Here is a 13,472-nt window from a genome sequence, read left to right as displayed (position 1 = left end):
TCCCCAAGATTTATACAGTCAGTGCAATTCCAGGCGAAGGCCTTTATTTCTGGAATGAGACAAGATGATTTTTTTTTAAATTTAATTAATTAATTTATTTATTTTTGGCTGTGTTGGGTCTTCGTTGCTGCGCACAGACTTTTCTCTAGTTGCGGAAAACGGGGGCTACTCTTTGTTGCGGTGTGCGGGCTTCTCATTGCAGTGGCTTCTCTCATTGTGGAGCACAGGCTCTAGGCGCACGGGCTTCAGTAGTTGCGGCACATGGGCTCAGTAGTTGTGGCTCACGGGCCCTAGAGCACAGGCTCAGTAGTTGTGGCACACGAGCTTAGTTGCTCCGCGGCATGTGGGATCTTCCCGGACCAGGGATCGAGCCCATGTCCCCTGCATTGGCAGGCGGATTCTCAACCACTGCGCCACCGGGGAAGCTCGACAAGATGATTTTAAGATTAATTTGGAAGAAAAAAAAATCAAAAACAGCTGAGATAATTGTGAAGAACAGGGGAGGGACTCACCCTACCAGGTATTATAAAATCATAAACAGATCCATCTGGCAGGACTTCCCTGGTGGCGCAGTGATTAAGAATCCGCCTGCCAATGCAGTGGACACTGGTTCGAGCCCTGATCCGGGAAGATCCCATAGGCTGCACAGCAACTAAGCCCGTGCACCACAGCTACTGAGCCTGTGTGCCACAACTACTGAAGCCCATGCACCTAGAGCCCATGCTCCCAACAAGAGAAGTCACCACAATGAGAAGCCTGCACACCACAACGAAGAGTAGCCCCCGCTCGCCACAGCCAGAGAAAAGCCCACGTGCAGCAACGAAGACCCAGTGCAGCAAAAATAAAATAAAATAAGTTTATTTAAAATAAAAAGAATCCACCTGCCAATGCAGGGGACACGGGTTCGAGCTCTGGTCCGGGAAGATCCCACATGCTGTGGAGCTACTAAGCCCGTGTGCCACAACTACTGAGCCTGCGCTCTAGAGCCCATGAGCCACAACTGCCGAGCCGGCGTACCACAACTACTGAAGCCCGCGCGCCTAGAGCCCGTGCTCCGCAATAAGAAGAGCCACCATAATGAGAAGGCTGTGCGTAGCAACGAAGACCCAACGCAGCCAAAAATAAATAATTAATTTTTTTAAATGTTAAAAAAAAGAAATCCATCTGGCACAAGAAAGACCCGAAATAGACCAATGGAACAGAAGACAGAGACTCAGACCCTATAGACGTGTGGGAACTTGACAGTTTGACAGGTGGCACAAAAAGCCAGTAGGAAACAGACTTCTTAATAAATGATGCTCTCCTGTTCGATGACCTAGGCTGTTATTTGGAAACCTGGCCTTATCCTGATTTGTAATGATTATGTGTAATTCAGTAACTTCCTCTTCTTTTACAAGATGCTGGGCATAAATTGTCCTTTTCTCCCCGCCCCCGGTTAGGGTGAAATTGATGCTCATGAAGATAGCTTTAAATCTGCCGATGAGTCTGGACAGGCCCTGCTTGCTGCTGGTCATTACGCCTCAGATGAAGTGAGGGAGAAGGTAAGAGAGGAGAAAGACTCTTTTACTAAGTCTCCGAAAGCTATATTATCCAGCCTTAAATATCCAGACGTTGCATTCACCCTGGTATGTGAGAAAACTTACACAAGAGATTCCGCCTGGAAGCAGCAGCTCCAGAGATTTTAAAAGAAGATGTGTGGTGATTGATCGGGGAGAGAAAGTTCCATTTGTTTGGGATACATGCAACACATTTCCTACTTAAAGGGGGCTTTGCAGGGAGCTGAGTCCTGCATTAGTAGTTGGAGCCAAGAGGAAACAAATTTGTATTATTTGTATGTGTGTGTATAATTCCAGAGTTTCAAAGTATCTTTATGAAGATGCTTGAGGAACATTAGATAACGATACATGTTTTTAATGTTACAGAGACCAAGAAGAGACATTTCAAAGACACACTTCATTGTCATTAACTTTAGAGCCTAAAAATTAAGCCTAGGGCATTCCTGGGTCTAGCCAGCATATTCTGGGGAGTACCACTCAATTGACATCTCTCACCTAAGAGCCCCTACTCCATTTATGCCGCCTCACTTCTACATAGATGCCTTTTTTCTTCTACCTAGGGGTTTATTTGCCATTTTTGCCTAACATTATTTGTGATAATGTGGCAGTAAATTAATTCTAGATTCATTCGAGCAGGGCCACCCCTCTTAGGTTTAACATCAACTTTCAGCAAGCCGCTCAGGATCTGTGGTTTCTTGTGGCTTGCCTGACACGTGCAAGGAAATGTTCTCCTTCCCTTATTTAAATCGGAGCAGAGGCCTGAAGGTTGGCAGAGGGTTGGAAATGCCAGGGCAGCCTCTGAGTCTGCCCAGCGGCCGTGGGCACTGAGGTTCCCTCCACCTGCCCCCTCTCCCTCCCAGCTGACCATCCTCTCCGAGGAGCGGGCCGCGCTGCTGGAGCTGTGGGAGCTGCGGCGGCAGCAGTATGAGCAGTGCATGGACCTGCAGCTCTTCTACCGCGACACTGAGCAGGTGGACAACTGGATGAGCAAACAGGAGGTGATTGGGGATGGGAACCGGCCGCCTGCTCCGTCTGCTGCTCAGTTAGCACATTCTGTGCGGGGATCACCAGTGGCTCAGTTCTGCGTCAGGTGGAGGGTTGCCAGCTTCTGTGGGCTCTGCCAGCACGGTCCTTGCTGCCGAGATTGAAAGGCCCTCAGAAAAGGCCCCAGTTTTTCAGGGGAGTGTGATGGCGTGAAGTGTTTTGTTAAAGAGATTTTGTTTCTTTAGAACATAGCATTATGCGTAATTTAAATCTAATAGAAGCAACAGAAGCTATTGGAAAAAAGTTTCAGTGGAATGTGGAATAAGGATTTCATGCTCTTGTTGGGTTAGTTTTAAGGGAATCTGAAGAGGCTTCTGGCTTTCTGGGGGAGATTTGAAGGTGTAATAGCCATAGAACTTCTTTCCTTCTTTTTGTCCTTCTGCCAGAATAGCCTTTGCTTTCCAGCCTTAGGAGGTGAAAGGAATCAGACATTATCTCAACATTTCGTTTCCTCTTCTAAGGCGTTCCTGTTGAATGAAGACCTGGGAGATTCCTTGGATAGCGTGGAAGCGCTTCTGAAGAAGCACGAGGACTTCGAGAAATCCCTCAGTGCCCAGGAGGAGAAGATTACAGTAAGACCCCTCCCTGCTGTCAGTGCCTTCAGATTATCATGAGAGTCAGCAGAGGTCTCGTCTTGTTCCAAAAGGTTCCTGAGCAGGTTCAGTGAAGGCTCCGGGTGCTTAAAGTCTCACGGTGATGATTGACCACCTTGTTGGAGACACAGCACGACTTCTAGAATGAAGTCATTTTCTTGATGTAAACCTCCAAGTTGAGATTACCTTCCTCTAAAAGTAATTAAGCATTAATGTAAGAGATATTTTCCCATTGAACACAGACCTTAGAAGTAGGAATTGAAAGGCTGTTGACCCATATCTGACTCCGTCAGTTCCTGCTGTGACGTTAGCTGCAGCTCATGTGTCCAGTCCTGAGTGAAGCTAGCGTAACTCTGTGCCCTCTAAGAACATCAAGCAAAAACTCAAACAGTTGAGGGATAAAGATGGTCATAGCAAACCTCAGAGTGAAAACCTTGACCTGAGTTCAGGTCTAGAGCATTCCGTGCCCTGTTCTGCACTTTCTTCTGGGGTCCAAGCTGTGGAAGAGTCGCTCACCAGTGAAGAACCTTATTCTTCTTCCTAGGCCTTAGACGAGTTTGCCACCAAGCTAATTCAGAACAACCACTATGCGATGGAAGATGTGGCTACTCGCCGAGATGCGGTAAGTGTGCAGCCTCTTTACACACCTCCTTTCTGTCCGTGGGTGGCCCTTCTGAGCCTGATCTGCGGGGGGGTAAGAGCTGGAGATTCACAGCGAGCCTTGCCTTCCAGCTGTTGAGCCGCCGCAACGCCCTTCACGAGAGAGCCATGTATCGCCGGGCCCAGCTGGCTGATTCCTTCCACTTGCAGCAGTTTTTCCGTGACTCTGATGAGCTCAAGAGTTGGGTCAATGAGAAGATGAAAACCGCCACGGACGAAGCTTATAAAGTAATGTCCTGTTAGCATTGCCATGTAGCACTTGGTTAGTAAGCTAAACACAGCACTCACAGTTAAACTGTAGCTAAATAAAGAAATTGGAAATTTCAAAATATACACTATTTAATGTCAGCTGGTCGTTTTATATGTCTCCCTATAAAGATAAGTGTGAGGGTAATGCAGCGTAACTTGATGTCCTTAGGTTCAAGATAGAACTCCCTTCTTCCTTTCCTTGGCAGGACCCATCCAACCTGCAAGGGAAAGTACAGAAACATCAGGCTTTTGAGGCTGAGCTCTCGGCAAACCAGAGCCGCATTGACGCCCTGGAGAAAGCCGGGCAAAAGCTGATTGACGTCAACCACTATGCCAAGGACGAGGTGGCAGCTCGAATGAATGAGGTCATCAGTTTGTGGAAGAAACTGCTGGAGGCCACGGAACTAAAAGGTGAGAGGAGGGCTTCCCTGGTGGCGCGGTGGTTGAGAGTCCACCTGCCGATCTAGGGGACACAGGTTCGTGCCCCGGTCCGGGAAGATCCCACATGCCACGGAGTGGCTGGGCCCGTAAGCCATGGCCGCTGAGCCTGCGCATCCGGAGCCTGTGCTCCGCAACGGGAGAGGCCGCAACAGTGAGAGGCCTGCGTACCGCAAAAAAAAAAAAAAAAAATAGAGGAGGTGTGCACGGGGTTACGGGAGGCCGTTTGGGAAATTAAATCTTCCTCCCTCGTTCCGTGTTTTGGGGACATGTGCCACCCAGGCAAGCTGAGCTGGGTGACCTGGGCACTCGGGCTCACTTCCTGGGTAGGAGTCACCTGCCCTGGGTTCCTGATGCTTTGCTGATTTGGTGAATGTGGTTGAGCATGCTGGTCAGGGAGGGCAGGGAGCCTGAGTGAGAAGGGGATGATTTGGTCGTTGGGCCTGACTGAATTGGGCCTCATCACTGAAAGTCAGAGCTCAGCCGGGAGCCAAGGGCACTTAACCATTTGCCAGCCCCTATCCCATGGGGGTTAGAAGGCTTCTTAAACGACTTCCACTTCAGCATCTAAAAGGTGGAGCAGAGGCTGCGGTTTTTCTTTACCCTCTTGATAGCAGTGACGCTGTAACTAGAATCCTGCCCCGTGGTCCTTCTGCGAGGTGCCATTGTTGAGAGCACACTGGCAGAAGGACGGTGTTAACTAATGAAATCAAACTTGCCTCCGTGACTAGGAATAAAGCTCCGTGAGGCTAACCAGCAGCAGCAGTTTAATCGCAACGTTGAGGACATCGAACTGTGGCTGTACGAAGTGGAAGGTCACCTGGCTTCGGACGATTACGGCAAAGACCTTACCAATGTCCAGAACCTCCAGAAGAAGCACGCCCTGCTGGAGGCCGATGTGGCAGCACACCAGGTACGGTGACCTGGGCGCGGCTTTTGGGCCAGTGAGCACAGGAGTGAGAGTGGCCAGTCGGTCAAGAGCAGCTGGTGTGGGGAGGGATGAAGTGTGTTGATTTTCTTAGGGAACCATGTGTGCGCTATATGCTTCTGTTCAAATTAGACTGCCTTCCCTCGGACCTTTCTGGGATCCCAGAATGAGGGGAAACAGTGGCAGAAAGAATGCTCTTGGCTATGGGAAAAGAACCGTGTTATATTTTCTCGGTATGTGAGCAAACCACACCTGAAGTAATACAGTCAGCCTAGAAATGTCCAGAACATAGTTGCCCCACTGGGCCAGGCTTTCAAGACTCTGTCCTACCTGTTCCCAGGATCGAATCGATGGCATCACCATCCAGGCCCGCCAGTTCCAGGATGCTGGCCACTTTGATGCTGAAAACATCAAGAAGAAGCAGGAGGCCCTGGTGGCCCGCTATGAGGCTCTCAAGGAGCCCATGATTGCCCGGAAGCAGAAGCTGGCAGATTCTCTGCGTTTGCAGCAGCTTTTCCGTGACGTCGAGGATGAGGAGACATGGATTCGAGAGAAAGAACCCATTGCTGCATCCACCAACAGAGGTCAGCCTCCCGCCATCAGACAGGAATCCAGTTGGGAAAGGGCTCTACCCTTATGGCAGGAAGGGGACCAGTGTCAGAGTGAGCAAGGTCAAGTTTAAGTTGAACTGGAAGTTTAGGTAAACCGTGGTGGAAGCTAAGTGACAGTTATGCTGCCTCTTCTCTTGATGGCTTGGGTGACTTGGGAGTGGTTTCTCTTTCAGGCAAAGATTTAATTGGAGTCCAGAATCTGCTAAAGAAACACCAAGCCTTACAAGCAGAGATTGCCGGACATGAGCCCCGCATCAAAGCAGTTACACAGAAGGGGAACGCCATGGTGGATGAAGGTGAGTGTCGTCGGAAAAGTGGCTTCACTCTCATTCCTCACGGCACTCTTCTTGGAAGTCTGAGTGCGTGGACCCGAGTCAGGCTGGGCTGTAGGGTTGAAGACCGTCCCCGCTCTCTCCTGACTATGACTTTGACTTGCCCATAACCTCTCTGAGCTGGACTTGTTACCTGTGAGGTGGGGATGATATCACCTGCTCCCACAGTTGTGAGGATTAAACAAGGTCAGACACTGAGGAGCCTGAGACAGTGCCCGGCAAGTGTGAGTCTCCGTGACTGGGAGTTGGGGGAGTGGGGGCTGTTATTTTTATTGTTTCTTTATGATAACATCACTGACACCAACTAGGGATACCCTCCTTCTTAGAGTCTAGATAGACTTCATGCTTTGAGGAGGCAGAAGACAAGCAGATCTGTTGGGCTGGAACCTGGACCTCTCGTAAAACTGAAAATATGAAGGGGCCTGGCTCCCCAAGATGTAGTGTCGTAGGTGCTGCGAGCGCACAGAGGACGTTTTTGTCCTGCTGCAACGTGTCCACCTGCTTCTCGTTGTCCTCCCTCCCCTGCCTACCTCGCAGGCCATTTTGCTGCAGAGGACGTGAAGGCCAAGCTCCACGAGCTGAACCAGAAGTGGGAGTCGCTGAAATCCAAGGCCTCCCAGCGGCGTCAGGACCTGGAGGACTCGCTGCAGGCCCAGCAGTACTTCGCTGATGCCAACGAGGCCGAGTCGTGGATGCGGGAGAAGGAGCCCATCGTCGGCAGCACCGACTATGGGAAGGACGAGGACTCGGCTGAGGTGAGGCGAGCTGGGGGCTGCCGCGCTCAGGCTGGGGCTGGCTGGGAGAATGACCACGTGGAAGGTGCAGCCTCACGGCTGTCGCCCTTCGAAGTGTTTCAGCGTCTTTTTTCCCTTTTTACTATGGAAATTCAGTCATACTTAAAGAAGAGAGGAGACGGCCTTTCACCATCAGCCGTGACCATTTCTCCATTCTTGTTTCATCTTTCCTCCCCCACCTGCATACACATACGTACATAAACACAGTTCTTTGTTAGTCATCTTTTTTTAGTGGGCCCCTTAAATTTTAGTCATAAAGGTCTAGGTGTAGCCGTGTGCCTACCTCTTCTCTTGCCAGTCTTCACAAAAACCACAGTGAGCTGAATATTGACACGACCTGAGATGATTTTTGGAAGTGGCGGTAGAGGAAAATGGAGAAGCACCGAGTGTGGCGGGGAACGGGGTTCCCTGGACGAGGGAGCTGCCACTTGTCGGGAATGTTTATTTCTTAGAATGGGGGTGGATCTGCTGTACGTGTGATGTTGTTCTTTATGTCCCTTCATGTGTTTCAGGGGTTGCCTAGTTAAGCATGTAAAGGCAGGCTGAAAAGATTATAGTAGAAATCACAGTATTTCCTCCAAATTAAATGTTTATCAAAAAGGGGGAGAGAGTGGAGGACTGATCAGGTCGCCGGGTAACTAAACAGATTTCAGAGGCAGGTGGTGTGTGGGAGAGGCAGCAGGGCGGCTCTGGCTTCTTGCTCAGGGTCGCCGTGTGTTATTTTGGTTCCAGGCTCTGCTAAAGAAACACGAGGCTTTGATGTCGGATCTCAGCGCTTATGGCAGCAGCATCCAGGCTCTGCGAGAGCAGGCCCAGTCATGCCGGGTGAGTGTGGCTTCCATTCAGCAGCTGCGAGTTCCCTGGGGGCTGGGGGGCTGGGGAAGATGAAGGACCCGGATGCGGCCAGCAGGTGTCACGGTCATGGGTGTTGTTCTTGTGACCTCAAAGACCCCAAGACAGCTGAACTTCCTGAATCAGATTTTGTTGGTAGCTTCAGAGAAGAACTCTGACAAAGGTGTGTTTGGTAAATTTGGGACAGCTGTGGAAGTCGGAGTCCGCCGTGGGCTTAGATGCCACACCGGGGACATCCTGTAACTTTGTTTGCCCTTCCTTCGGATTTTTAGCAACAAGTGGCCCCCATGGATGACGAGACCGGGAAGGAGCTGGTCTTGGCGCTCTACGACTATCAGGAGAAGAGCCCTCGAGAGGTCACCATGAAGAAAGGGGATATCCTCACCTTGCTCAACAGCACCAACAAGGCAAGCGCAGAAAGAGGCCGTGGGCGGGTCTCCATCAGCACCGCCAGTTGCGCTCAGTTGGGCGTCTTGGGAGTGTGTCTTTCCAGGATGAGGCTGGTTTCGAATTTGAAGACTTTACTTCCCTGGTCCACCTCCCACTTCATACAGGTTTATCCTGTTTTGCCTGTGATCAAGATGACCAGTCTTGTTTCCTTGAATACCCGGAAGCTAGTGTAATGACCCACCCTCTCAAGGGTAGCTTTTTTCACCATTGAAAAAAATTCCAGGTGGAATTTTTTTTCTCTCTTGGATCAAAGTGTGCTCCTCTGTAGCTTGTACCTGTTGGTTCTAGACTGTACGACTACAGCAGACAGTTGAAGACGGCGCCAACGTCACCCCGTAGGCTCCGTCTTCTCAAAGTTAAACGCTGCCTGGTTCATCAGCGTTTCTCGCCTGACAAATTCTGGTTTGGCAGTGTCCTTGAAGTGAGTCCATGGTCCTCCACGTGTCATAGATCCCCAAAGAGCCTGCCTCCCCTCTCGGTCTAGGCTGGGGAAGTGTCCTCGACCCGGCCGTTGTCAAGAACCTCCTATTCCCACACCCTCAGCTTACCCCAGTCGTGGGAGTTTGAGAAAACCTGACTGGTGTCTTTATGTTGACTCTCACCCTCAACTAACCCTCCGGTCTGACTGATTTACTCAACAGCAGCGTCGTCCAGTAGAACCTTCTGTGGTGGTGGATGTTTTATGTCTGTGTTGGCCCTACAGTAGCTGCTAACCACAGGTGGTTGTGAAGTACTTCACGTGTGGCAAGTGCAGCTGCGTTTTTATCTAAGTTCACTTAACTTACTTAAGTGTGGCTCATGGCTGCAGTATTAGCACAGTTGCAGGGCGTCTACGCGAAGAGAAGGCTGGCCTTCCTGTTCCGAGTCATCGGGGCTGCACTGTGACCGTCTGCATACTTGGCACGTCACGGGATTCTCTTGCCGTGATTAGAGCTTTCTTTTGTATGCACACAGGCCTCCTTGGATTCTTCCTTCCTCAGGGAAGGAATTGGCTTTCAAGTCTCTCTTTTTTTCCACTTAGGACTGGTGGAAAGTGGAGGTGAACGATCGTCAGGGTTTCGTGCCAGCCGCGTACGTGAAGAAGCTGGACCCTGCGCAGTCGGCCTCCCGGGAGAACCTCCTGGAAGAGCAGGGCAGCATCGCGTTGCGGCAGGAGCAGATCGACAACCAGTAAGGGTCTCGCCATCGGGCACGAAGGGCCCAGCGCCGCTTGGGGCTTAGTCTGCGTCACGCATGGGCTGAGGTTTAGGCAGTGTCCTGAGGCTCCAGAGCAAATGCTCTCATGATGCCTGTCTGCACTCAAGAACACACTCTTCCTGCCTTTCCCAAGTCGCTTCTAACCCACACAACGCTGTTGGAACCTAAAATCCCTGACCCGTACCTTTGTTTTCCATTGTTTTGTTGTCTTCCCCTGCATTGGCAAGTTTCTTTTCCTAGACATTTGCAAATTATTACCGTCTCAGTCTTTGTCCTCGGGTCAGGAGATGTTCTTGAAATGGGTTTTTAGCTGTTCCACACCCCTCCTGCGCTGCCCTTTGTAAAAGGCCGCGTAGGGAGCGTCTCGTCTATCGACTTTGTGCTCTGAGAACGGAGTATACTTTTTATGAATCGGCTCTGTCCTCTTTCCTGTAGCTAAGCCCCCATAAAGACCTATGTCCCTCCTTTAGGGTATATCTTACTCTGCTAATGAAATCAAAGGCTTTAGGCACTTGGGAGAGATCCAGAAAATACATCCTCACTAGAGTTTAGAATAATAGAACTTTTCTGACCCTGATGATCCCCGCGAAGATCGGTTATTTATACACTTAATTAGACGTTTTCTGTTACTGTTAAGACAAGAATGAGAGGTTTTGGCCTGGATCATAAACACGAGAGCAAAACAGTGGACCAGATATCTGACTACAGTTGCGTGTTAGCCCTCAGGAGAGTCTCTTCCTCGGGGCGGTCACTGTATCCCCTGGCCTGGCTCTGCGAAGTGACCAGTGTTTCTAGCACAGGAACGTTTACTGCCTTAAGCGTGGCAGACGTCAGGAAAACGAAGGTGAACTAACCCCCTAATTTAATGTGATTTTCCTGCTCTTTCCTTACTGTGATTTTACTCCCGGCCTGGCCTGCTTCCAAGAGCTCTTGAATGACTCCCTAATTTTCCCCACTCAAAGCCTCCGCCGTCACAGCACCCATTGGAGCCGCCGCCTTCCATCCCCGTGGATTAACCCACTAATCCGTGCGTGCTTTTGCTGTGCCCCTCTGTGCAGGACGCGCGTAACTAAGGAGGCCGGCAGCGTGTCTCTGCGTATGAAACAGGTGGAAGAACTGTGAGTAGGCCGGAAGCTCTGCCGAGCGCCGCCCTTGGCTCCCCGTCCATCCTCCCGCTGCCGCATCTCTTGAAGGCGCTCATGGGTCCAGGAAGGCGAGGGGCGGGAGGGGCCCGTCTCCGGCAGCAGCTTTCGCTCACAAGGGAAGGGGTTTGGGTGAAGCTGTGTCAGCTGTGGCCGCTTCTCTCGTTGGTTGCTTCTGTGCAGCTGTGTGTTCAGAGTGTTGTTGGTTCCCCTGCTGGTGGCTTTTGTGCTGGACCAGCCGCTCTCAGCAGACCCGGAGGCCGATGACGCCATAGCCCTCAGTAGGCAGGAAACCACATGCCTCGTAAAGTGCTCTGATACTTGGTAATTCGTTCCTTTTTTATTTCACTTCTGGAAGCTTAGAATGGATTCTAGATTTTTTTTTTTTTTTTGGAATTTTAACTCAGTTGTACTAAGTTTGTCATTTTCACATCTCTAAAGATACCAGAAGTTCAGTCTTTTGTATTTTAGTTCCCCAGGGTGAGAGTGTCATTTGAGTCTCTTCATAAGAAACGTTCAGCTAATGAAATGGGATTTATGTGATTTCTCCTTCTGAAGTGGCCAAAACTTTCTGAGAAATAAATGTATTATTTTAGAAACAGTAGAAATTTCCTACTGTTCCGGAGATACTAAAATCCTGTAGGAGGCTGTTTAAGATAGCTCAGCATACCTTCCCCCACCGCCTGGGGGCTGCTGGCAGAATCACACGGCAGGAGAACAAGCCCTCTGTATACATTACGCGCAGCAAGTTCATCTCATCTCGCAGCTGTAGTCGCATGGAGCCTGTGGTGGTGTGCCAAACGCTTGGTTTCGGTCCTTTGTGGTTGTGATGTCAGTGCGCACGTGGCTGGGCATGAGTGTGCCGGGCCACCCAGCCACCCGGTTGTGAACAGTGCCGTGTGTGCTTGTCCCTGAGGTGGTCTGTGGGTGCTCGGGGTCTTCGTCTGCCTTCCGATACTTTGTCACCAGGGCATCATCGTTACCAACTCACAGCCTGGGACCCACATCTTGGAGACAGCTGGTAGTTTGCCACTGTGGGAAGCTAACTGTCTCCCCTGCTCCCTCTTGTCACCCTCTCGAATTACATCAGGTACCATTCTTTGCTGGAACTGGGGGAGAAGCGTAAAGGCATGTTGGAGAAGAGTTGTAAGAAGTTTATGCTGTTCCGTGAAGCGAATGAGCTACAGCAGTGGATCAACGAGAAGGAAGCGGCCCTGACGAGCGAGGAGGTCGGCGCAGACTTGGAGCAGGTCGAAGTGCTGCAGAAGAAGTTCGATGACTTCCAGAAGGTACAGAAAGTTGTTCGGGGACTTGGTTCTCTTGATTTTTGCTGCGGATTACCAGAATGAAAATTCAGTGATTATATTACTTCATTTCTGTAGCCATTCTTAAACGAGTTTAATCGAAACTTTTCTCACACCAGTTTAGTTTTGAGGAAATACATGCAGTTTTTTCTGCATGTTGTTTTAAGAACTTTCCTAGGGCTTCCCTGGTGGCGCAATGGTTGAGAGTCTGCCTGCCAGTGCAGGGGACACGGGTTCGAACCCTGGTCTGGGAGGATCCCACATGCCACGGAGCAACAAAGCCCGTGAGCCACAACTACTGAGCATGCGCGTCTGGCGCCTGTGCTCCGCAGCAGGAGGGGCCGTGACAGTGAGAGGCCCGCGCACCGCGATGAAGAGTGGCCCCCTCTCGCCGCAACTAGAGAAGGCCCGTGCCCAGGGACGAAGGCCCAACACAGCCAAAAATAAATAAATAAATTTAAAAAAAAAAAAAGAACTTTCCTAAACCTAACATACAAACGTGTAAAAGTAGTTTTTCTAATTGGGGTTAAATTCACGTAACATAGAGTTAACCATTTTAAAGGGTACAATTCAGAAACACTTAGTTCATTCACAGTGTTGCACTACCATCCCCTCTGTCTAGTTCCAGAACATTTTTTATCACTTTAAAGGAGACCACAGACCCATTAAGCAGCCACTCCTTATCCCCCCTCCCCTCCCCCCCAGCACCTGGCAGCCACCGAGCTGCTTCTTGTCTCTGGATTTATGTATTCTGGACATTTCCTATAAATGGAATCATAGATCATGTACTTTATGGCTGACAGCTTTCACAGAGCATAATGTTGTCAAGGTTCATCCTTGTAGATGGATCAGTGATCTGTTAACTGTTTATGGCTAATGTTCCGTGGTGTGTATATACCACATCTTGTTTATCCATTCCTCAGTTTAAAAGTATTCTTGGGACTTCCCTGGCGGTCCAGTGGTTAAGACTCTGCACTCCCAATGCAGGGGGTGTGGGTTCAATCCCCAGTCAGGGAACTAAGACCCCCGCGTGTCGCACGGTATGGCCAAATAAAAAAGTATTCTTACAACCAATTCAGGTGGGTTGAGGGGCTTTTCTCCCAGAGTGGCTAGCACTAAAATTTCATCACAGTTTTGACATGTGTCCTGTCCCCTACAAAGGTTTTTAAAAAATCTCCAACCAGGGTTTCCCTGGTGGCGCAGTGGTTGAGAGTCCCCCTGCCAATGCAGGGGACACGGGTTCGTGCCCCGGTTCGGGAGGATCCCACATGCCGCTGAGTGGCTGGGCCCGTGAGCCATGGCCGCTGAGCCTGCGCGTCCGG

At 50.3% G+C, this 13,472-nt stretch overlaps 1 protein-coding gene across 6 annotated transcripts in view; it reads left to right on the top strand.

The window, feature by feature from the left end:
- SPTAN1 (spectrin alpha, non-erythrocytic 1) overlaps window positions 1–13,472 on the top strand; it is a 60,815-nt gene that overhangs the window by 20,209 nt on the left and 27,134 nt on the right. For 4 of the 6 annotated variants that reach the window (XM_027104649.1, XM_027104648.1, XM_027104652.1 and 1 more), the window contains exons 10-24: window positions 1,440–1,541; window positions 2,417–2,554; window positions 3,062–3,172; window positions 3,738–3,815; window positions 3,926–4,081; window positions 4,309–4,513; window positions 5,272–5,453; window positions 5,809–6,052; window positions 6,253–6,375; window positions 6,949–7,166; window positions 7,938–8,030; window positions 8,330–8,464; window positions 9,529–9,677; window positions 10,763–10,822; window positions 11,937–12,135. In XM_027104649.1, the coding sequence (XP_026960450.1) occupies window positions 1,440–1,541; window positions 2,417–2,554; window positions 3,062–3,172; window positions 3,738–3,815; window positions 3,926–4,081; window positions 4,309–4,513; window positions 5,272–5,453; window positions 5,809–6,052; window positions 6,253–6,375; window positions 6,949–7,166; window positions 7,938–8,030; window positions 8,330–8,464; window positions 9,529–9,677; window positions 10,763–10,822; window positions 11,937–12,135 (2,193 nt within the window). The remainder of the gene's footprint in view (window positions 1–1,439; window positions 1,542–2,416; window positions 2,555–3,061; window positions 3,173–3,737; window positions 3,816–3,925; window positions 4,082–4,308; window positions 4,514–5,271; window positions 5,454–5,808; window positions 6,053–6,252; window positions 6,376–6,948; window positions 7,167–7,937; window positions 8,031–8,329; window positions 8,465–9,528; window positions 9,678–10,762; window positions 10,823–11,936; window positions 12,136–13,472) is intronic. The other 2 variants (XM_027104654.1, XM_027104653.1) reach the window with 1 other exon arrangement.

The sequence above is a fragment of the Aethalodelphis obliquidens genome, unplaced genomic scaffold, assembly GCF_003676395.1.
Source record: "Aethalodelphis obliquidens isolate GAN/ISIS:26980383/991018 unplaced genomic scaffold, ASM367639v1 scaffold7, whole genome shotgun sequence".
Lineage (NCBI taxonomy): Eukaryota > Metazoa > Chordata > Mammalia > Artiodactyla > Delphinidae > Aethalodelphis > Aethalodelphis obliquidens.
Note: the sequence above shows the minus strand (reverse complement) of the source record. Positions and strands in the feature narration are given on the sequence as shown.